Below are 25121 nucleotides of genomic sequence, written 5' to 3'. Positions count from 1 at the left end.
GAATCTCTGAATAAATACAAACCTGCAGTTTCCAAAAAGCTGCCTCCCTCGTGTACAACACCTGACTTCAGTTCCCTCCAGCCAGTCTTTGTGAGAAACTGATGCAGAATAAACTAATGAAATCTTTTGAAAGCTGCGAATCCGGTTTACTTCAGATCTCATGATGGTCCGCTTCCTTCCGCTCCTTAAAGAAATTCTTTACCCTTATCCCCTAGACATTTTAAAGACCTCACAACCAAGCTCGAGGTCCAATTCTTTTAAACATGGCACATTCATTCCCCCCTGAAAAAAAAGCTCTCGGTCAACCCCACATGCTCTTCAACCTATCGACCAAAGACCCTCCTACCAGCATCAGCTGCAATTTTTGATTCCTACATAGCCAACTCTGTGTCATTTCCTGGAAACACACAACTTCTCATGGTTATTCTAGATCAGGGGTCTCCATGCCAGATTTTTAAAATAACTACATGTATCTCAATGGGGATATCCAAAAAATCTGGCATGGATCCGGCCCTCCAGGACCGGTTTGGAGATCCCTGTTCTAGATGATGCCCCCTTTCCTCTGGAGGTGAGAGTGCCAAAGTCAGCTGTATTTGACACTGACCACCATTCACTATTGCAGCTAATTAAGCCTTCAAACTTCTGCCATAAGAAATGTCCTATCCTGGAACCATTCCTTTCTACATATCCGGACCGAGGTTGTGTCTCTCGGCAATTTTTGGTCCGCCCTTTCTCTTTGTACATGTGAGTTTCAGCTAGACTCTATATTGCTCCTATATCTGTCAATCAATCAATCCGGATTGATAAAGCGCTGCTAATTACTCGCGAGGGTCTCTGGGCACTATATATGTGACTAGCCATTCTTCGTCATCGTTCTGGGCCTTGCCTTCTTCTTGTGTCAGACATTCAGATTCTGTTTGAACTCTTCTCGTAGCAACAAATCTCTACGCCAGAACTGCCGCGTTAAAATTAAAGACTGGCTAGATAGCCAATTGGCGAAAACTAAACCGACAGAACAGAATTGCTTCTAGTCTAAGTCAAAAACCATTTTAGGTGGTCACCATCGTTTTGACCTTTGGAATTTGGCACATGACCTAAACTTTGTAACTCAGTCAAATATCTTAATGAGAAACTTAAAATGGCTTCCCAAATTTCTTTGGTCTCAACTACTTTTATGTTTCGTCTTTGTAAATTACAGAAAATTGTCCTTTATTTGACCATAGAAAGCAGACGTGTGAGGTGTTTAGATTACTGTAATAGCAACATTCTTTGAATAAGTGTTGTTTTGCCTGACCACCTCAAGCTATCCAGAATAGTCTCTTGTTTCACCTTCACTGGCTCCAGTTTAAGGTGGGATTACCTTTAACTCTGTCATGCCTAGTGCTTTCCTCCACTGTGATCCTCAATTCATCTCTAATAATAGGCCACGTTATAGCACATGCTTTTAGAGCGCATGCCATTACAACGCGGTCATTCCAACGACGCGTTGTTACATTGCAGGCCATTACAACGCAAGTCATTACAACGACTTGCTGTAGGGGGGGCACTGGATGTTGGAATAGTATAATTTACTTTTCCAACTCTAGTCTGTGCAACAGTAGGGAAGGTGTTGGATTTAAAATCCAACACCTTCTGCCCCCTACAGCAAGTTGTTGTAACGACTCGCGTTGTAATGGCATGCAATGTTACAACGCAGTTGTTGTAATGACCACGTGGGAATGGTATGCAATGTGTAAACATCATTGTGAACGATGTTTACCATCTCTAAGCCCATCACTCCCTACATCCCCTCTCATCATCTCCAATGAAACACTCCAAATCTCCTGAATGTTCCAGTTTTGTGAGAGTTCAGATATGGCAGCTGTGCTTTGTCCATACGCGTCCCTTCTCGCTGGGCTCCTTCCCCCACCAACTCCTCGACCTCTCTACTCTTATTAGATTCAGGCATTTGACCTCCTCACAAGCTCCACGTGATTACGCCCCCCACCCACTTTTTTGTTTGTTGTCTCTGTCTCTGTTGCCCAACTATAACCAACATGTAATCCTAGAGCCAAGAGACTCCTCTGATGATGGTGTTCTGTACAAAAATATAATCACCTACCTAAATTTAACTTTCGCAAGCCTCACCGTATAAGGTTTGTATATCACTAGTGGATGTCGGCAGATGAAGATCGGATCCATTTCAGTAAGTCGAGAAGCTCTTCGCCTCTGACACTTCACTAGTTTATATCCTTCTTCGAAAGTTTGTACTGGTTCTTTTTCACTCCTACCATTAATGCACATTATTATATTCTTTGTAAGACTGTCTCCTGCACTCTGGAGTTATTTTATGTACTTATGTGTTTTCATTATATGAAAATAAGACTATGACGGGTGAGAGCAGCAGAAATTGCCCTTCTCTGGACTACTAAACTTAGTCCGGGTTGTATGATGGAGCAACGCATGCAATTACTTTGCATGCCTTAATAACGCAGTGTTTACCGTGACCTTGTCTTTAATATGCATGCTTTTACCACGCATGCCTTCACAACGAATTTTGTTGTAAAGGCATGATGGGTAAAGGTAGATGAGTAGTAAAGGTTACATCCCAGCCTCCATCCATGAGCCCTAAATCCCGGCCCGTAGACATAAAACACCCCAGTCCCTCCATTCCCTGAGCCTTAAAACCCAAACCTCAGCCCTTAAAACTAACCCAACCCCAGGCCACCCAACATGAGCCCTAAAACCAGCCTCGGGCCCTAAAAACTACTTCGAGCCCCTCACCCTGAGCCCTAAAATACAACCCCCAGCCCTGAAAACTACCACACCCAAACCCTGACCAAAAAACTACTCACCAAGCCACAGGCAGGAAGAAGGAAGCAGTAAGTCTCGAACACCTCTGTCCCACCCCCTGCCCATTTGATCCAAGTCTAGAGCGGTGACTCCCTTTGCATATGCTTTTACAATGGAAAGAAATCATTGCAAAGGCACATGTGTGGTAAAGACATATGTGTGGTAAAGGCATAAAGGCATATGTGTGGTAAAGGCACGTGTGGTAAAGGCATATGTGTGGTAAAGGCATATGTGTGGTAAAGTAAAGGCACATATGTGGTAAAGGCATATGTGTGGTAAAGGCATGTATGTGGTAAAGTAAAGGCACATGTGTGGTAAAGGCATAAAGGCATATGTGTGGTAAAGGCATAAAGGCATATGTGTGGTAAAGGCATAAAGGCATATGTGTGGTAAAGGTATAAAGGCATATGTGTGGTAAAGGCAAATGTGTGGTAATGTAAAGGCATATGTGTGGTAAAGGCATAAAGGCATATGTGTGGTAAAGGTATAAAGGCATATGTGTGGTAAAGGCAAATGTGTGGTAATGTAAAGGCATATGTGTGGTAAAGGCATATGCGTGGTACCACTTGCGTTCTTGTGGCACATGTTATTCCGACCGCGTTGTTAATGCCATTTCCCCCCAGGGTCCAACCTGTCCTTGCTTCGGGTTCGGTCTGGGTCAGGAGGTAGGAAGCTTTGTTCGGACGCCATGCTTATGCTGTCAACCAACTCCTTTCCTTACGTGAGTAGACTATGCCCTTATGAGCCAGCAATAGTTAGTCTTTACTAACAAACTACGGTGCCTTTTCTATTACATGGTGCACATGTTACGCTTTGACTTGCATATCTACTCTACTGCTGTTGCCATTAGTCATGATGGCGTTTGTTAACCCTGCCTGGCTCTCGACTACATGGTTCGCCCCACTATTGGTAGACACGCCATTGAGTCTGCCCGCAGTGGCAAACCCGCTCTGTATGTAATTTTGTTTGACTCTCCATTTAGAGGAAAGTAGCCCATCCTACTTCAATACACATTATTAGATGCTGCCTCTATATTCTCGGTTTTTATTAATGTAAAAAAAATATTAATGGACTTATGAAATTAACAGTTTTATTCTTAAAACAGAATCCGTGATTAGACAACTTGAGATGGGCAACTTGTTCAGCGAAGTTATCACGAAGGCTAAACTCTTCCCCTCTGTCCATGACGCAGTGACTTGTCTCTCGAGAGATGAAGAACAGTTTATGATGCAGGAAATGAAGGTAAGTTCACGATAGCACATTTTTATGGTTTAATTTACCTCAAAGGCATAATGTAGTAAAATAATCTGGGTTCAAATTCCGTCCGTGTAAGAATGCAGGCCTCGCTATCCAATCATTTGTGAATGATGTAAGCCTGTTAACCAATAGCTGTCAAAGACTAATTGGCAGCCAATCGAAAGTAAGAGTGCAGATTCACTGTCCAATTGGTAGTGACTGACTTCATTATGCTGAAAAATGGCAGCGAATATAAAGATCCATTCAAAAGCGAGAGTGGCAACTCATAGCCAATGAGTTCTTTTTTTATTTTTTTTATTTTAAAAGTTTTATATAGCGCTGGCTAGACCCAGAGGTATCAGAGCGCTTTACATGATCAGGATAGTATAAGGCAAACATGGTATAAAAGCATAAAAACAAGGGTAAGGAAAAAGCAGTGTGAAATATCAAAGTAAACAACAACATAATTACAAATCAAGAAGGCATAAAACAGGAGCTGGAGCGATACATAACGAGTGATTTAGGTAAAGTGGAGTACAGGAAGAGGGACATATATTACTGAAACTTTACCGGTGCGGTGCAGTAGAATACAGTAAGGCACATATGGCAATGAAAGGTGAATGACCTGCAGTACGAAATGATACAAACGAGTGTTGGAGGAGGCGGGGCTTTTCATGCAAAATATTCCCGGGACATACAAGGCAGGCCTGCTTGTAAGCCAGGAGGAGTACGCTAACACATTAAGACATGCGTGACAGGCTTACAGCTTAGGCGTGAACTGTCTGAATGATAATGCTAAAAAATGTGTGCTCGAGGGGCGTATTTTATACCAAATATGACAATATTTATGTTAACAGAGCAGACAAAGAAAGCTTTCCGTTCTCTTGTTTACATATCTTCACGATCACAAGGTCTTTTTGCCTTCTGCTGATGCAACTTGGAAGAAAGCAGGGATAGTACCTTTGCTTGCCTTCTGTGCACTTCTGCAAAAGAAGCATTGGTAGCACCAAGGTAACAATATTAGAGCTGAGCAGGAGTGCCCCTCCACTCCTCAGAAGGTTTAATTGAGGACTGAGGTGTGTGTATATATATATATATATATATATATACACGCTCATGTGTTGAAAACACCGACCACACTCGCGGGGCTTCTGTTCAGGGCTTTATTCTCCCAACAAGTTGCTAGATAGCTTGGAAAAAAAGGAGCAAGGTTCGTTATAAGTCCTGATTCGTCTTTTGTCCTGACGCGTTTTGAAGGCGGCTGCCTTCTTCTTCAGAGGATGACGAAGTAATCTTCAGGATAGTTGCAGGAAGGACCTTTCTTTATGTTCATGACACGCCCCTGGATGGGCGCCGTGCCTTATGGTACTTGTATTCCTGTTGTGATTAATTATCGCATATTGCGTCTCTGTCCTCAGTTTTCAATTTTGATGGCAGGGTCCTGGCCTGGAAACCCCTCGCCAGCCAGGCGGCGCCATGGTGTTAGAGCAAGGGATATATATATATATATATATATATGAGGCCAGAATCAGGAAAGGGCAGAACACATGGACAGGGTGCTGAGCGGAAGTGCTGAATAACTGAATTCAAACTGAAAACCCAACGACTTCATAAGATATGCAGGAAAACCTACCTTTGTTCATTGACACAATGAAGCTTTGTTTTGCAAGATTGCCACATAGCTGCTGAACGTCTGGCAGCAATCTATATAAACTAGGTAAGGTTTAGATGAATGGACTAGTCCAGCCTGAACTGCTAGGGTTCTCTCTGAACCAGAACGCAAGTAACCCAAGACCAGTTTCAGACTATGTGGGTCTCTTCAGTCAGGTGCAGCCTGGCTACTTCACGTGGCATAGGGGAGGGGTGCAAACATATAATTTCACTTAGAGCTTCAGAAATCCTTGTGCGTGCCCTGGTGTCGGGGTACGAAAAGGAAGAAGAATACGATTAAAGCATTTGCTTACAACCCACGCGAGCAAATTTTGTTAAAGATCTAGGTGTTGCATTTTACTCAAGTCCAACTATATCTGATCAAATCAGTGCCTCTGTAAGTTTGTTATTTTCCCATCTCTGCACTCAGAGGGGGATTCTGTATTAGGTTTCCCTTGCCCAAACATCCAGATCCGAAATCCATTTATTTCCTCAAGATTGGGCTTTTGTACTGTACAGAGAATGTGCTTCACCTGTAAAAATGCTCATGAGTCTCTTTACCACTGTTTAATAAAAAGAGAATAAACATTTTTTTTAAAGATTGGTCTTTTGTAATGTTGAGCAGCGACAACCAGGATCGAGCCCGAGGTAGCGACGGACAGAGCATTGCCTCATGCCATGAGTTGTCACCAGGAGCGGCGGGTAGTCCTCCCGATTTAATACGGGAGTTCACCACGTATCCCTGTAGTTTCTACTCAAAGCATTACACAGGTATACCCTTGGTGGGTGATGGGATTCCGCCCTCTTAAATAGGACTTCCTTTATTTGTGCTTTCCTGTTGGGTTGCACTAGTTACTTGTCTGTATTTTTGCTAGGGACCAGCGGATTCTATGTTGTTGTTTTATATGTTATAGGGATTTATCCGCGCAGGTCTGTAAACTTCCCTCAGACCCTTTTTTTCTTACCTGGTAATATTATATTACGATTTATCGTCAGCCTAAAGTAATCAGCTTTGGCTTCTGTGCACTGGATTCCTGAACAGCAGAAAATTATTATCATTTTGCCTACCACATAAAGCGCTTGATGCTCAGTCTAACAGGCCTCTTTCAGAACACATTCTGCACTATATTCCAAAAAGAAGGTTAAGCTCCAAGACCTCCTTCTGTGTGGCAGTACCCAGGCAACAGCAGGCCACCCTGGGAGGCAGGGCATTCTCTGGTATTGCTGCCAGAGGTTGGAACTTTTGACCATTCCTTCTTCACTTAGACTTCTTTAGTGATATTTAGGAAACTATTCAAGACCTGGCATCTTAGTCTGTGAGGTTTTTTTTTTGGGGGGGAGGGGGGTTTGACTGGGCAGTCCATTTTTGACAGTTGCGTCAAGGTATCTGCAGGTGTTTGCTTGTGCCTTACAAACACAGATGCCCTTTCAGTGATGCCAGGAACTCTCTGCAAGGTTCTGAGCACAGGCCATTGTGTGGCTGGTGATGTGGTGGGGCTTGAAGTGAGACAAACAAGACCTATAGGTGGGGCATGTGAATGCTGCTGACAATGAGAAAATATGTGGATAGTGAGGGTGAGTGTGGGACAGTGGAAGTTAAAGGAGGTAGTAGGGGCTGAGAGGAAAAAGATACCAGTAGCAAGGAACAGGGAAGGGAAATATTGTGGATGGGGAGCAAAGGTGAATCTAGCTATCAGTGGGGTGGGGGTGAATCTAGCTTTCAGTGGGGTGGGGGTGAATCTAGATATTAGAGGGGCGGGTTGATTCTAGCTTTCCGTGGGGCAAGGTGAACCCTAGCTACGGAGGTGCGGGGTGATTCTAGCTATTATAGGGGCGGGTGTGAATCTAGCTATTATAGGGGAGGGTGAATCTAGCTATTATAGGGGGGGGTGAATCTAGCTATCAGTGAGGCGGGTGAATCTAGCTATTAGAGGGGCGGGGTGAACCTAAGTATCATAAGAGCGGGGTGGAATCTAGCTATACGAGGAGCGGGGTACCTATGTGTAATGTTCTTATCTTTCACATTTCATTCTTACTCTATCCTTGCCCTTTCTCTCCGTCCTTAGCTCTTTCCTTATTCCGTTCTAGAATCTCTATCCTTTGATTCCTACTTTCCTGTCCTTCGAGACAACAGCCGTTAGCTGTGGGTCCGCTACTTTGGATTTACAAATAAAGATTTAAAGGTCTTTTGAAATACTTCTTGTCTACTGGCTTCTTTCATCGCTACACTATGTGAAAGGATGGGATAAATTCTAGAGATTTTCAGGGAGGGGGATGTTTGCTTTTGGGATAACAGCAGGAGGTGGAATGTTGGCAAGTCCTAGTTGGAGAGGGTCAGTGCTGCTGAAAGTGTAGTGCATCTACTGGGGATGAGTTGTAGTAAAGTGCATCTGCTGGGAATTAGTGCCATCATTTCATACACAATTAAACATGCCAAGATGGACAGACTGGCAGCTTTCCTGGCTCCTTAATCCTCCCCCTCCCGCTCTGGTGGTGCCGTGTGTGTGGGTGCTGAGGCAAAGGGTATTTATATGGTGCATCGGCTGTCAGTATGCCAAGATCCATACTGTTATAGATACATCTCTGATCCAGACTTCTGTAACAAGTGGGATCATTGCAGCTTTGTAGTCCCAATTCAGTATGCACAACGTGGGAATATAGGCAGTCAGAATTGCTAGTAAACAATCATTGGTAAATGCATTCGGTTTCGCCTATGTGATTAAAAATACATTTTTTAGGGTGTAAGGTGTAGTTTGGTGTATAGTTGTGCAATAGAAGTTATTGAAACTGTGTTGAAGTGTTAGGACTTGATTTTTAAGAAAGGCAATTTACTGTAGTATTTATTTTTATTATAAATGCTATAACAGCAAATTAACAAAACTAAAAGTCTGGAATAAAAGAAGACGATGAAATCCTTTGAAGCTTGCTTTATTTAGAAAACAGACAGCTCTGCTGGTAACTGAGATTTTGTGGGGGGCTGTACCCTACGCCCTGGCTATCGCTGCTGAGGCATCTGGCTCCTTTCAGTGTAAGCGCACAGTATTATTAATTTCAATGTGCTTGGGGGAATGGGGCTGCAAGCTTATGCTTGTGAAGGGCGAGTGGTTGATTGGTGAATGCACTATAAAATTATTAGGCGCTGTTACATCACAGGTTATCCCAAAAAGCCCTTTTAAATATGGGCTCCACCTGCAACAAACATGTATAAAATATGTGCTGCTGTGCCTACAATATTTCACAAATTGTATGGTGCCAAAACGAGAATATTTTGGAAGGTGTGTGAGGCAAGAATGTAATAAATTAAAGACAAGGCCAAAGACAAAGCAAAAACATGCAGACCGCAAATATGCATAAAATGCATGCTGCTGGCGCAACAATATTTGACAGAATGCGTGACACAAAAAACTAAATAATTTGTTTAAAGGTCTTTGAGTGAAAAATGTGAAAAAAACATAATATGCAGTCAGCCAACACTCTTAAAATGTGTGCTGTCGTCCCAACAATATTCCACAGAATGCGTGATAAAGAACGAGATAAGTACTTAAAAAGCATCAGAGGAAAATATTTGGAAAAAAACAAGAACGTGCAGGCTGCAAGCAGGCATGAAATGTGTGCTCCTGCCATGACAATATGTCACAAAAAGAATGTTCCCAAAAAACGAGAATTATTTGAAAGGAGTCAGAGGTCTGAATGTAATACATTAAAGAAAAGTCCAAAGTTAAAGCAAATAACATGCAGGCAGCAAATACATAAAAAGCGTGCTCTTGCCATGACAATATTTCACAGAATGCATGGTACCATGCACATGCTAATTAATCCAAAGGCATCAGAGGGCACAATTTTTAACTAAACCAAAATTACAGTCAGCAAACATGCCTAAAAATGTGTGATAAGTAGTTCAAATGCATAAATGCATGGTTCAAAAAATGACATAATGAGTTGCAAGACTTCGGGGGCCAAGAATGTAACAAGCTGATTCGAATTGTTTGCAGACAGGACGAGAGAAACAACAAAACACAAGCATGCTCTAAATGTATACAGCCAGGGAAAAGTACCGAAATGGAAACAGTAAATGCTATGCAGACTTTACCAAAAGAAAAAAAAGTTCTAGCCTACAAAGCGGATGGGAAGGAGTACTTGGGCCTTGGGAAACTGATAAAAGAAATGCAGAAGGGAGAAAAGTCTACAACCAATAAAATGGAGGAAGAGTGAAGTGGCAAGCAAACCGAACAATAAGAAGAAGAGGAGGCGGGATGTAAGTCCCTTTTAAGATATGTTGAATACAATAGATTTCACAAGCACAGAGCAAGCACTGTCAGGCGAAACCTAAAAAGGTGTATGGTATCTGCTTGTGGAGGACATTTCTGTAAGGGAAGATGTGCTGGTGACTGCGCACGCATAAGAGTCAGTGCAGCTGATAACCAATGAATAAGACACATTGTTGTGGGAGTGCGCACCAAAAATGAGTGCCCTAGTGATGGAGCCTGGGTTAAGGACATACTGTGAATATTACCACTCCTGTTAGGTCAGATGACCACAAATAGCTGCTTAGGAAAATAATGTATTAATAATTACACACATAGCATCAATTCAAAATAGTGGTTTACAATGGACCTGGTGGATTTACATGTTAAATAGTGTATTCTCTTTTTATAATAGTAAATTATCCAGCCAGAAGTTGAGTGTGTGTCCTATAGACTAAGGATTGTGTACACTATTTTTAGTTTCAAAAGTGTTTTTATTGAAGAGTACAACAGGCATATATTGAGACATCTCAGCAGAAAAAGGCAGGCTCAAGGTGCACATAGCGAGCGGGACAGACAAGCATGTCTTCCCTAGTAATCTAGAATAAGCAAAATACATATGCCCGAGAAGCTGTGTGACATCATGCGTATAGAGGCAAAAGAGCGGTACAAAGAAAATAACAAGAACTAGGAACACCCTCCCCCTCCCCCCTCGAAACCCCCACCCCGACCAGTGTGCTCGTGAGTGTCAGTGTGGCCAGTAGCGTGCCACAGAGGTGCGGTGAGACCAAGTGTAAGGTCACCGAGAGTCATCGGTGGCGCTGGTGAGACGTAGGACTCTAACGTATTTAGGACAGGTAATTTCATTGAACTCTTTGGACAGGAGAGTCAGCAGAGGGAGCCACGCTTTTCGGAAGGTGTCGCTCGAGTTAGTGAGAGTGGCGTGGATGCGCTCCATGCCTAGGGTGAACCAAAGTTTGTGGAGCCATCCCGTGTGTGTAGGCTTAGTCGTGGACCCCCAAAGTGATAATATGTGCTGCGTGGCTGCTTGCATAGCAATGCCCATCTGTCAACCACGCAGTGATTTTAAGGGGAATGTTAGTGCGTTGGGCAGACCTAGCACAGTGTATACAGGGAACCTCTGGATCTCAGTCTCAAAGGTGGAGTCGATCTCATCTAGGACTAGTTTCCAAAAGTCTCCCAGTTCGGACAGTCCCAGAGGATATGAGTCAGGGTACCCTTTCCCCCGCACCCGCTCTCCAGCACAATTCGCTGCACGTAGAATTCCCTTTGTGTAGTCGGGCTGGGGTAAGGTGCCAGTATATGGCAAGTTTTACTGCTGTCTCTCTTGCTTGAGTGTTGCGCGCGGTGTGGGAAGCCCTATAGTATATGTACCCCCATTCTTTGTGCGACAAGGCCCTCCCCAGTTCAGCCTCCCAGCGCCTTTGGCTTGGTGATTTAGCTGGGGCGGGTGGAGGTGTAAGCATTTGATAGAGTTCGGAAATAAGGTGTTTGTCTGTAGTTTTGGTAAGCAGCCATTTCTCGAAGGTCGTCATGGGGCGGCTCACTAAGGGAAGGATGTCAGGGTTAGTGAGCCAGTGTCGGAGTTGAAGGTATTGAAAAAGGTGAGGATGTTCTGTACCGTACCCTTGTTTGATGTCCGCGAGGGGAAGAAAGCCCTGTAAATCAAAGAGGTCGCCCTCGGCCCGACAGTCCGTGTCACGCCATTGAGGAAACGCGCCCGCGCCATCGCCTGGGGGGAAGTCAGGGTTGTCCAGTATGGGAGTGAAGGGGGAGGCAAAGCGGTCAACTCATGTCTAAGCGCTACCCGGTCCCACACTTGTAGAGTCGTGCGGGTGACAGGGGATCGGGACATGTATCTCGGTCTGTGGTGTTTAGCTAGGAATGGGAACTTCCACAGCGACGTTCGTGCCATGGCCCTATCCTGGAAGAGCCATCTCTTCTCCGATTCGGGCCGGTACCATTCCACTAGATATCGAAGCTGGGATGCCTGAAAATATCGCAAAAGGTTTGGGACGCCGAGACCGCCTTCATCCATGCTCTTATATGTCAATAATTTGTGTAGTCGTGCCCTCATCCCTCCCCAGATGAAGCTAGAGAGCAAGTCCTGTAGGGTAGTTAAAGTGCCTGCCGGTGGCGTAATTGGGATCGTTTGGAACAGGTACAAGATCCGCGGCAAAATGGACATTTTCACTGCTGCACTCTACCCAGTAGAGAAAGAGGTTGTTTGGACCATCTTGCCAGGTCCGATCGGATCTGAGTAGTGAGGGTGGCGTAATTGGTGGAAACTGTGAGATCCGTTGAGGGTGTTAAGGTAATTCCCAAATACGGTATTTGGGTGGTCAGCTGGAGGCCGCTACCGTGCCCTATTGCCGGGGCCCGTGGACGTGCATGCTTGCCCAGCGGTAGTATTAGGGATTTGTCGACGTTGATGCGGAAGCCAGAGATCGCCCCAAATGAGGCAAGTTCTTCCATAAAGGCGGGTATGGAGGAATCAGGACGATTCAGGGTGGCTATGACGTCGTCTGCGTATAAACTGATAGGATGGGGTTCGCATCCGAAATCGATGCCCTCGATCCTCGGATTGTCCCGGATTTTCTGGGCTAGTGGTTCAATATACATCGCAAATAGGAGGGGAGAGAGGGGGCATCCCTGCCTGGTGCCACGCTGGATGTCGAACAGGAGTGAGTGCAAGTTACCTAAGCGGACCTTGGCCTGCGGGCGATGGTAACAGCTCGCTATGCGTGAGCAGAATTTGTCGCTAAGGCCAAACCGGCGAAGTACACATTGTAGATAGGTCCAGTCCACGCGGTCGAACGCCTTTTCTGCATCGATAGCGAGCAGTGCAGAGTCCGAGGTTTGAAAGTGGGATTTATCGATCAGGTGGAGCACCCGTTTAGTGTTATCGCTACATTGGCGGCCAGGGACAAAGCCAGACTGATCTGGTTCCAAGATACCGGGTAGGCACGGGCCAAGGCGTGCGGCAAGGATACCTGTGAAGAGTTTCAGGTCCAGGTTTAATAATGAGATAGGGCGGAATGCGGAGCAGTGTGTGGGTTTCTTACCGGGTTTCGGTAAAACCACCACTTCAGCGGCCAACATGTCCGGAGGAATAGCTCCCACCCCTTCGAAGGAATTGAAAAGGCGGGTAAGCACCGGGGCCAATTGATGGTTAAAAAGCTTGTAAAACCTGCTGAAAAGGCATCCGGTCCCGGAGACTTGAGTGGGCGCAGTCTAGATATAGCGGCCAGAACTTCGTCTTGGCGGATAGGGGCGTCTAGAGCCTCCGCAGTAGACTCGGAGATTGCGGTAACGGCCGGCGTGGCTAGGTAGTTTTCGATATCCCTGGACGAGGTCTTTTCCTCCCCATATAGGGAAGCATAGTAGGAACTAAATGCTTCGGCTACCTGGGTATCATCAGTGAGCACCGCACCGTCGGTGCCTACCAAGGTATTGATTTTGGCCCGTTGGGTCTTGGCCTTCAGGGCGCTAGCCAGTAAGCGACCCGTTTTATTTCCTCCGACATAATAGGTATGTCGCAGGCGGAGAGCCGCGAATTCCGCTCTATCTATATCGAGACTGGCTAGTTGGGCCCGAGCTGCTTTTAGCTGTTTCCACACACGAGGGGCGCACGTGCGGCTGTGCACCCGCTCCAGTTACGCTACTTGTGCCGCAAGGTCCTCCCGTTTGCTCTTGCGGTCTCTGGCCTCCGCGGCAGCGACAGCTATAAGTTCGCCCCATACAACTGATTTCAAAGCCCCCCAAAGAGCTGTCACCGAGATATCTGGTGTGTCATTGGTGGACAGGTAAGCATCGATGCATTTGCCAATACGTTTAGTGACGTCAGGTCGTTGCAGCAAGGTTTCGCGGAGGCGCCACGGGCCTCGGGACGGCGGGGTGCCTTGAGAGTGAGGGAGAGTTCCACTGCATCATGGTCAGAGATGGCTGCAGGCACTATAGCAACCTCTTCAAGGATCGGAAGGAGGTCTGAGGTGCCCAGGAAATGGTCAAGCCTGGCGTAAGGGCGGTGCACGTGGGAGTAGAATGTGAATTGTGAGGCGGTCGGGTGGTGGGCTCTCCTGAGGTCGATTAAGTCCCTATCTGACAGCCAATCACGACCGGTGGATGTCAAAGCCCCAGTGTTCCCGTAGCGTTGTCCAGATCGGTCAGTGTAGGTGTCCATAACAATATTAAGGTCCCCACCCAGTAGTAGAGATGCATGGGGGTTTTGAAGAGCCTCGGAAATGGCGCTTTTCAGGAAAGTCTCCTGACCTGTGTTTGGGGCGTAAAGGGAGCCAATGGTAAGTGTTGTGTCGCCTAAGTAAAAAGTGTATACCAGGAGGCGGCCCTTGATCTCCCCCACCTTGTTACCCACCCTCCCTCGGAAGGATTTGGAAATTAAAATTGCAACCCCAGCGTGTTTCGTCGGGAGGGAGGAAAAGAATTGCTGTGGGAAGGCTCGCAAGCGCTTCCTATGCCAGTCCTTCTGTAGGAGATGCGTCTCTTGTAATAGGCAAACATCTGCTCCAGAGTTTTCCAAGTAGGAGAGTACGGCTCTTCTCTTGATCGGGTTGCTTAGCCCCTTCACATTGAGCGTTATAACCTTAAGGGTACTGTCTGTCATCGCGCAGGGGGTGTGTCACACAGCGCAGAGTGGACTGTAGTCGCGCTAAGGGAGCATGTGGTGGTATATGGCAAGTAATGTAAGACGCAGTCTCTCAATGTAACTGGTCGTGGGCATTGTGTGTGGGCGCATGCCCCATGTTGGCATTGGCACTCCGATAGAAAGTCTCTTGGCGCAAGGACAGAGCAAGTTTGGCACACTGGTCCCCTCCCTGGTTCCCTCCCTAACCCAACATCCCCCCCAAAAACAACCCACAGCCACCAAAGTATGCAAGGCAGTACACATGGATAAGAAGAATAGTGGGCTGTGGCACTGTAACAAACCCCCGATTCCACTCCTCCCCACCCATTCCCACTCCCAACATCCCTGAAACCTGTAGTCCCACCCTAACTCCAACTTCCAACCCCAAATCAGTAGTCATAGTCCCGGGCCTATCCAGAGTCAGTTCAGGCCCGTGGGTTGAAAAAGTAGAAGAGGCTGTGGCTGTGGCGACCCATGTGGCCCCCCGCCCCCTCCCCCCCACTTAGAAGAAGTGAGATGATTATGGCTCCCCCGTAGAGGCTTGCTCAGGAAGGAGAGGTAGTGTCTTTAACGACTTCCTCTATGGCTGCAGCTTTGTCTTTGGCAATGGTCCCTGGGTCCGGGCGGAGGCGATGCTTGGGCGCGCGGCGTCTTCGTACCTGTTGCCAGTCGTTGCCTGAGGGACGCGGGCGGGTAGCTGGGGAGGATCCCATAGTAGAGTCACTGTCAGAGGCACCATCTGGCATCTCCAGGCCCAACAGGGCGCATGTGTCCTGCAGTGAGCGGAGCTGGTGCAGTTTGCCTTCCCATTTAAAGATCAGGCGGAACGGATGCCCCCAGGAGTAAGGCACGCCTTTGTCCCTCAGAAACACGGTGACTGACTTGAAGTCCTTGCGCTTCTGGAGAGTGATGGCGGAGAGGTCTTGGAAGAGCTGAATAGAGTTGTCCCGGAAGCGGATAGGCTGCGCCTGGCGCGCTTCTTTCAGTATTCTCTCCTTCAAGGGAAAGTTCGGGAGTAATGCCAGGATGTCCGGCGGGGCAGTCCCACTCGGTGCGCCCTATCAATACGGATGGGGAAGTCGGCGGATTCGTTGAGGATCTCTCAGAAAAGGTCTTGGAGATATGCCGTGACGTTATCCCCTTCCGCTTTCGAAGGCACACCCCTGACCCGTATGTTGTTCCGTCTGGAACGGTTTTCGAGGTCCTCCGCATGTGCCTGGAGGCCCACCTGTTGTTCTTGAAGGCGGAGAATTTCTTGCTGGAGGAGTACCAGGTCTTCGCCACGGGTCTGACTAGATTCCTCTATTGCCACCACTCTCTCCCCCAGCCCGTCCAGATCCCTGCGCAATTCTCTCTGTTCACTGACCAGTTCTTGTTTCAGGGTCTGGAAGTCGGTGCGCAGTGTGTTGAAGAGGCTTTCAAGGAACGATTTCGTTATAGGGGCGTCTTCATCTTCCTTGGTCGGGGTGGCCACCGACGTCGAAGGTGATGTAGGTGCACGAGATTTCTCGGGTTTAGAGGACGTTTTCATGAGCAGTTCGTTGATCGGGCGGCCCCCTCTGCGGTTGGTGGTAGACATCGTGATTTGAGGCAAGAGTAAGTCCGGAGCCCCGGGGGCCTGGGGCGCGCCGTCGGAGGGAGGGCCCAGGAACCGCCACCAGGCGCGGCCCGCACCGGCGCGATGATTCTTGGCGCGGAGGGGTGAGGGCCAGACGCCTTAGCTTGGGTCGAGCACTAGGGCGCGGTGTCAGTTTAAGGTGCTGGCGGAGCGCAGATTGCGTCCGCCCCGGTCTGCAGTGTGAGCCCCAGCGAGGATAAAGGTGGGTTAGTGGGTATGTACTAGCAATCCCTCCACCGGGGGCGCGATCACCAGACCCCCCGAGCAGTTCCTCTGCTCACCTCGGGATTCTGTAGACTTGGTCCGCCGGGCGCCGCTCAGATGCCGCCAGAGGGCTCGCTCACAGCCGGGGGAGGGTCCGACACCCTAGAAGAGAGTGAGCTCCAGTCGCTCACCGAGGATGGAGCGCCATACTGTAGGCCGCAGTGCCTCTCTCGTGGCACACGTGGCGCAGCAGATGTCTTCCAGGGGGTCCCAGGCCTCAGGTGGCACACTACAGCACGGCCCCGTGAAGATAGATGGGCCGCATGAGGGGTCCCACAGCAGTGCCAGATGCAGGCCGCAGGAGAGTCCGGCCCAGGCCGTCACGCAGCCCAGGCCCCAATCGGAGAGCAGCGCAATCAGCGCCCGGCCCGCAGTCCGCCCAGGCCGCCTTCATGCCCCCGCGGCAGTACTACGGTGTGGAGGGGGTGGGCTGCCACTCACGTGCACCAGCAGAGGTCTGTGTTGGACGGCAGCGCCGTCGGCGAGTGCTGCGCCGCCGCAGGAGGTCCCCTCAGCAGAGTAGGCCGGAGCCGGGGACTCAAGTAGAGGGTCGCCCGGCCCGGGAGTTGCGGTTGGGCCCCGGGCTCCGCCCCCACCCGGCAGGCAGTCCACGGCCCAGGAGAGGCCCGTAGTCACTCGGGGGCACACCGGCTGTAGAGGTCTTGTGCCGGACGGCAGCGCCGTCGGCCTGTGCCGCGCCTCCGCAGGAAGTCCCTGCAGCTAAGTAGGCCGGAGCTGGGGGCTTGAGTAAAGGGTCGCCCGGCCCGGGAGTTGTGGTCGGGTCCCGGGCTCCGCCTCTACCCGGCAGGCAGTTCACGGCCCAGGAGAGGCCCGTAGTCGCTGGGGAGCGCTCCGGCTGTAGGGGAGGCAGGGTCAGAGGGTAGGGCGCCCTCTTCTCTCGTGCAGCAGGTCGAGCAGCGCACGGTCCAGGCGCGGGCTGACTCCGCCGCGGCCGGAGGCTGCGTCCGCTGCGGTGAAAGCGGATGGCCGCACCGATTTCAGGTCCCTCTGCGGGGTCGTGGATCTCTCCGCGTTGTGGGTCGAGCAAGGGGAGCCAGCAGAAGCTCAATTAGGGGCGATCGTGGGGGATTCGGGGACCGAGGGCGAGGAGCTCCACAGTTATGCCTCCGTCCCGGTCGCCATCTTGGCCACGCCCCCCGTGTACACTATTTTTAGACCTTTTTCACCAGAAGGGGTCTCACTCTCTTGATTTCCGAAGGCTGACTTCCTGTTGACATTGATACCAAAAGACTCTTAAAAGCAGCATAACCTAGAAATCGACAATAGTAGCAGAAATATATTTTTTAATTACCCTAGGGCCTCCACAACCAACTAATTGCCTCCAGGAACTATGCGGAACAGATGGCGATATTGTCACATTTACAGAAGGTTAAATACATTGGAGGAATTAAACAAGGCATTAACTTATATTATGCAATTTAAAGAAAATAATGTACATGCTTTCGTATGTATATAACCTACAAATAAACCTAGTGAATAAAATGTTGCTTATGACAACAGTTTACTGTAAATATTAATAACTCTTCCTTGGATTTTTTATGTCTCTGTAAATAAAACATTTCATTTGTTACTCAAAAGCCTTATTCAAAATGCCATGTATTAATTTTCTGGTTTCAAGAAGCGAACTAGTGTGGCAGGAAAGTATAGCCTTACTGGTTCTATAAATTAAACTGCACTTTACCCTGATCAAACCTCAGGTGAGTGTCAGGTAATGCTGAACTACTTGAAATGTCTCTTTGGCACTTAATTCAGCGGCTGTTTACTCAGATGTGGTCTGCATATTAATACAGTCACATGATAAACCACCTTCGAGTTTGGAATGTTTGAACCAACAACGATCACTAAACTTATAAAATAAAACTCGCTTGATACCAGTGCAAGCAAGGCCTACACCCCAGTTTCCTGCAGCAGCCAAATAGATGTGACATGAATTTGGGGTGTTCGAGCAGGTGCTGATTGGTTACTCGCCCTGCGGTGTCTTTTCAGAACTCTTCAGGGCACCATGACCTACCTTCTTGCTATGTATAAATATTCCAGTCTCTGCATTTGCTGTCAATGAGAAATGGTTTTAAGGCACTTGGGCACTACTCATGCATCCCCTTCTCTGATGCTCAGCTCTGTTGTCCATCACAGCGTCTGTCCTGCAAATTTGATCCCCGAGAACATGCGGGATCAAGGTGCTGCCCAGAGCCTGGTGCCGCCTTTTTATACTACATCTAACCTACTATTAACGCCATGGTGGGCCATCCATATGGAAATCACATATTTAAAATGCAGATAGTTCAGTGCAGGGAGTAGAAACACAATAGGCTCTCTTCTCAGTCTGACAGGGTGAGATGCACATATTAGACCATTCAATTAAATTATGTAGAAAACACCTTTTAAAGCTCTTGCAATGCCTCAGCAGGCCTACCAGTATACCTACTCATTGTAAAACATCAATGGCTAGGTAAATATTGAATGTACTTCTTGTTTTGTGTCCCAGAGTTATGGATGCAACAAAGAGTAGCGATTTGCACCACAAGCAGGAAAGGCGCTGAGTTGCTGTGGGCGGACAGAGGGTGCAGGGGTTAGTGTAGTGATGGTTCAGCAGGTCCCATCAAAGTAACAAGGAGTAAATGGTTTTGAGAGAGGATAGATGAAGCATTCTTTTAAATAAAAATGAGAGGTGGTGTATTGCTCACAGCGAAAGGAGTAACGATTATTGCAGTTTGTAATATTCATGGCTGCCCCATTAAATACATTTATGTGAAGTCCGAAAAACTTGTGTTAGTTAGAGCAACAATAGACTTATAAAGTAGTAAGCTTATGACAATGTGTGGTTGAGGCTTCAGTACAATCTGCTGGACCATCACCAAATGTCTATGGTAAGAAGTATGTGCTACTATATTTACTGTACTCTTTCCATGCTTTGCTTTTCTGGTTTCTTGCATGAGCACAAAATCCTACATGCATGGCATCTACTTCTATGATTTATTCATTGTCTTTCTGCAAAATCCTGTTTCTTTCAGGACTTGTCGAATACGAGAATGTAACCAGCGAATGCGCCAATCAGCACATGAGGGAATCCGAGTGCCTCCATCGTCAGCGCAGGTTTGTGACGTTGAATGGAGACCAGCCAATGGGGGTTCTGGTCACCACCCTGGATGGCTCCATTTCCTGTGAAGATGTGAAGGCGTTCCTGAGCCGGAACCCAGGACCAGTGTGGCTACTTTATGACGCATCAGCCAGGTGTAGACGTGCCCAGTGGCACATGTACATTGTCTTTCTTGAACAGTGCTCTTCATATGATCACTTGGAGCTAGATTCTGAGCTCATTCGACTGTAAAACATGGTTTTTACTGTAAGGTAGAGTATTCGCTATTGAAGATCATTGGGGTGATTCATTCTATTTCAGGTGAAATAACACTAATATCACATGTGAAAATAGCTCCTCTGCTGCTGAACTTCCTATGGAGCGGGATCTTTGTAACGTCTATGACACTGAGAGGCACCAGTACTCCACTAGACCATATTGGGTACATTGATTCAGTTTACTGCCAATGACATGAACTTGAAAGCAGCACTTTACACTTGTCTATCAAGATTTGCATTTCCTGAATAATTTACATATGATTAAAATAACTTTTTAAAATAGCCTTTGTGCTTTGTGCTATTTATTAGCAAGACCTGTTGGTAAAGCCTTGATGTCTCTAACACGCGAGGGTACTTGGTGTCCTCCAGTTTGAATTGGAGGTACATTGAGACCATGACCACCCTGTGATGGACTCGAACCAGAAAGTACTTCAAATACCAGAATGCAGCAGCAAGGGCCATGTATTAATAGGGTTGGTTCAAGAAGTTATACTTTATACATCCCTCAAAACCACACTCATTTACTTGTAGCATGCATCCAACTGTGAGATTTACGTTGTGAGGTGTGTCGGCATGGTAAATTTCATATCATTCGAATGCAGTTGCAAATAAAAGATTGGATGCTGAAAAAAACAAAAATGAAGCATCAGGGAGATGAGATCCCTGATTTTACCAGGGTCAGGTGGGAAGCAAGAACACACACCAGCAAATACAATTTCCACAAAAGCTCAAGCTCTGTTTTTGAAAAACAAAATCCTATCGTCCCTAAAATAAATTACTCTCCTGGTTAACCTAGGAACAGGTGAGGGGCTCAAAATATGAAGAAAACCCAGCACTGTTAAAGTATTTAAGCGTGCCTAATGAACCAATCAAATCACCAAACAGGACTTGTAAAGCACAGCTAATCACCAGTGAGGTTCAAGTCTTGAGCCGCTTCCTGAATTCCCACAGTGAGGATGAGGTCCGGAGGTGAAGGAGGTGGTAGCTCCAGGACTTCGAGTGAGGTAGGAGAAGGAGCGTCCTCCACTGTTGCTTCATCAGATGCTGGGAGTGTGAGTATGAGTGAAGGAGAGGGAAGCGAATCGCAGATGCCTGGAGGGTTGGTGAAAGTGCTGGCGGTGGTTGATATATGCTGGTCTGTGGTTGTGTGGGGCTTTGTAGGTGTGTATCAGCGTCTTGAAGTGGCATCTCTTCTGGATGGGGAGCCAGTGTAGCTTATTGAGATGGGGGGTGATGTGGGTTCACTTCGGGAGGCCGAGAATGAGTCTGGCCGTGGAATTCGGTATTGTTTGCAGTCTCTTCAGGAGGTGCAAGGTGATTCCTATGCAGAATACATTGCCGTAGTCCAGCTGGCTGGTGACTAGGGTTTGAGTGATAGTTCATCTGGTATTGATGGGGAGCCATTTGAAGATCTTATGAATCCATTAGGAAATTAACTGTAAAATAGGGTTTGTTGCAGTCTTAATGTTTAAAAGTTGGTACCCTTAAGGTTCATTGGATGGGGGTCTGCTTCTGAAAGTATGCCGCCAGTGGAAAGCAAATAGGTGTTTCCTTCATCAATGTGCTGGTGCTAATGTTGTCCTAGTGATGGACAAGCACTATTAGGCCGGTCTCCGGTTGACTGCAGCCCTGGTGTGCTCTCTTAGCAATGCTTATCTGTTGCAATTAGCTTTCCAGTACATTTCTCTGTTCTTCCTGCTTTCTTTGCACCATGAATCCTGGAGACCTTCCTGGATTCAAGGGGATGTTCTAGTGATGTATTAATGCCACTGCATCTGGCCATGACAGAGTCTGGAGGAAGCGGGCAATGTCGTCGGGGGTCATCTCTTGGACGGACCCTGGAGGAAGTGGGCTATGTCCCTGGGGTCATCTAAAGGATAGGGCCCAGAGGAAGAGTACAACCATGCTGGGGGGTCATCTCTTGAATGGAACCTTCAGAAAGTGGAGCATCTCTGCGTTCATCTCTTGGATGGAGCCTGCAGAAAGTGGAGCATCTCTGGGGTCATCTCTTGGATGGAGCCTGCAGAAAGTGGAGCATCTCTTGGGTCATCTCTTGTATGGAGCCTGCAGGAAGTGGAGCATCTCTTGGGTCATCTCTTGTATGGAGCCTGCAGGAAGTGGAGCATCTCTTGGATGGAGCCTGCAGGAAGTGGAGCATCTCTTGGGTCATCTCTTGTATGGAGCCTGCAGGAAGTGGAGCATCTCTTGGATGGAGCCTGCAGAAAGTGGAGCATCTCTTGGGTCATCTCTTGGATGGAGCCTACAGAAAGTGGAGCATCTCTGGGGTCATCTCTTGGACGGAGCTAGCAGAAAGTGGAGCATCTCTGGGGTCATCTCTTGGATGGAGCCTGCAGAAAGTGGAGCATCTCTGGGGTCATCTCTTGGATGGAGCCTGCAGAAAGTGGAGCATCTCTTGGGTGGAGCCTGCAGAAAGTGGAGCATCTCTGGGGTCATCTCTTGGATGGAGCCTGCAGAAAGTGGAGCATCTCTGGGGTCATCTCTTGGATGGAGCCTGCAGAAAGTGGAGCATCTCTGCGTTCATCTATTGGACGGAGCCTGCAGAAAGTGGAGCATCTCTGGGGTCATCTCTTGAATGGAACCTTCAGAAAGTGGAGCATCTCTGCGTTCATCTCTTGGACGGAGCCTGCAGAAAGTGGAGCATCTCTGGGGTCATCTCTTGGATGGAGCCTGCAGGAAGTGGAGCATCTCTTGGGTCATCTCTTGTATGGAGCCTGCAGGAAGTGGAGCATCTCTTGGATGGAGCCTGCAGAAAGTGGAGCATCTCTTGGATGGAGCCTGCAGAAAGTGGAGCATCTCTTGGGTCATCTCTTGGATGGAGCCTACAGAAAGTGGAGCATCTCTGGGGTCATCTCTTGGACGGAGCTAGCAGAAAGTGGAGCATCTCTGGGGTCATCTCTTGGATGGAGCCTGCAGAAAGTGGAGCATCTCTTGGGTCATTTCTTGGATGGAGCCTACAGAAAGTGGAGCATCTCTTGGGTCATCTCTTGGATGGAGCCTGCAGAAAGTGGAGCATCTCTGCGTTCATCTCTTGGATGGAGCCTGCAGAAAGTGGAGCATCTCCGCGTTCATCTCTTGGATGGAGCCTTCAGAAAGTGGAGCATATCTTGGGTCATCTCTTGGATGGAGCCTGCAGAAAGTGGAGCATCTCTGAGGTCCTCTCTTGGATGGAGCCTGCAGAAAGTGGAGCATCTCTGCGTTCATCTCTTGGATGGAGCCTGCAGAAAGTGGAGCATCTCTTGGGTCATCTCTTGGATGGAGCCTGCAGAAAGTAGAGCATCTCTGAGGTCCTCTCTTGGATGGAGCCTGCAGAAAGTGGAGCATATCTTGGGTCATCTCTTGGATGGAGCCTGCAGAAAGTGGAGCATCTCTGAGGTCCTCTCTTGGATGGAGCCTGCAGAAAGTGGAGCATCTCTGCGTTCATCTCTTGGATGGAGCCTGCAGAAAGTGGAGCATCTCTTGGGTCATCTCTTGGATGGAGCCTGCAGAAAGTAGAGCATCTCTGAGGTCCTCTCTTGGATGGAGCCTGCAGAAAGTGGAGCATCTCTGCGTTCATCTCTTGGATGGAGTCTGCAGAAAGTGGAGCATCTCTTGGATGGAGCCTGCAGAAAGTGGAGCATCTCTGCGTTCATCTCTTGGATGGAGTCTGCAGAAAGTGGAGCATCTCTTGGATGGAGCCTGCAGAAAGTAGAGCATCTCTGAGGTCCTCTCTTGGATGGAGCCTGCAGAAAGTGGAGCATCTCTGCGTTCATCTCTTGGATGGAGCCTGCAGGAAGTGGAGCATCTCTGCGTTCATCTCTTGGATGTAGCCTGGAGGAAGTGGAGCATCTCTGCGTTCATCTCTTGGATGGAGCCTGGAGGAAGTGGAGCATCTCTGCGTTCATCTTTTGGTTGGAGCCTGGAGGAAGTGGAGCATCTCTGCGTTCATCTTTTGGTTGGAGGCTGGAGGAAGTGGAGCATCTCCGCATTCATCTCTTGGATGGAGCCTGGAGAAAGTGGAGCATCTCTGCGTTCATCTCTTGGATTGAGTCTGGAGGGAGTGGAGCATCTCTGGGTTTATCTCTTGAATGGAGCCCAGAGGAAGTGGGGACTGTCCTTGGTGTCATCTATAGGATAGGGCCCGGAGGAGCAGGCATCCTTGCTGGGGGGGTCACCTCTTGGATGGAGCCCAGAGGAAGTGGGCACTGTCCTTGGGGTCATCTATTAGATAGGTCCCAGAGGAGCAGGCAACCTTACTGTGGGGTCATCTCTTGGATAAAGCCCAGAGGAAGTGTCAAACCTCGGTGTGGTCATCTCTTGGATGGAGCCCGAAGGAAATGGCGCATCCCTGGGCTCCTCTCTTGGATGGAGCCCAGAGGAAGCGGAGCTTCCCGGATCCGCTCTTGGATGGAGCCCAGAGGAAGTGGAGCTTCCCTGGGCTCCTCTCTTGGATGGAGCCCGACGGAAATGGAGCTTCCCTGGAATCATCTCTTTTATGGAGCCCGGAGGAAATTGAGCATCCCTGGGATCATCTCTTGGATGGAGTCCAGAGGAAATTGAGCTTCCCTGGGATTCTCTCTTGGATGGAGCCCGGAGGAAATGAAGCTTCCCTGGGATTCTCTCTTGGATGGAGCCCGGAGGAAATGAAGCATCCCTGGGATTCTCTCTTGGATGGAGCCCGGAGGAAATGGAGCTTCCCTGGGATCATCTCTCGGATGGAGCCCAGACGAAATGGAGCTTCCCAGGGATCATCTCTTAGATGGAGCCCGGAGGAAGTGGAGCGCCTCTGGGGTCATCTCTTGGATAGAGCCTGGAGGAAATTGAGCATCCCTGAAGTCATCTCTTGGAGCCCGGAAGAAGTGGAGCACATCTGGGGTCATCTCTTGGATAGAGCCTGGAGGAAATTGAGCATCCCTGAAGTCATCTCTTGGAGCCCGGAGGAAGTGGAGCGCCTCTGGGGTCATCTCTTGGATAGAGCCTGGAGGAAATTGAGCATCCCTGAAGTCATCTCTTGGAGCCCGGAAGAAGTGAAGCACATCTGGGGTCATCTCTTGGATGGAGCCTGGAGGGAGTGGAGTGTTCCTGGACATTTCTTGAATGGAGCCCGGTTAAGTGGTTATCTCTTGGATGGAGCCCATAAGAAGTTGTGATCCTCTGGGGTCACCTGTTGGATGGAGCTCAGCGGAAGTGGAGCATACCTGAATCATCCCTTGGCTTGAGCCCAGAGGAAGCCGGAAAC

The 25121-nt window shown here is 48.2% G+C and overlaps 1 protein-coding gene across 2 annotated transcripts in view; it reads left to right on the top strand.

The window, feature by feature from the left end:
• Window positions 1-20167, top strand: part of LOC147693064 (solute carrier family 26 member 6-like) — a 222609-nt gene extending 202442 nt beyond the window's left edge. For both annotated transcript variants that reach the window (XM_086939311.1, XM_086939312.1), the window contains exons 19-20: window positions 3938-4074; window positions 19543-20167. In XM_086939311.1, coding sequence (XP_086795437.1) covers window positions 3938-4074; window positions 19543-19566 — 161 coding nt within the window. In that variant the 3' untranslated portion in view covers window positions 19567-20167. The remainder of the gene's footprint in view (window positions 1-3937; window positions 4075-19542) is intronic.
• The last annotated feature ends 4954 nt before the right edge of the window (window positions 20168-25121 follow it).

This window comes from Lissotriton vulgaris, chromosome 9, assembly GCF_964263255.1.
Source record: "Lissotriton vulgaris chromosome 9, aLisVul1.2, whole genome shotgun sequence".
Lineage (NCBI taxonomy): Eukaryota > Metazoa > Chordata > Amphibia > Caudata > Salamandridae > Lissotriton > Lissotriton vulgaris.
The sequence above is the reverse complement of the archived record's forward strand: the minus strand, read 5'-3'. Positions and strand labels throughout refer to the sequence as shown.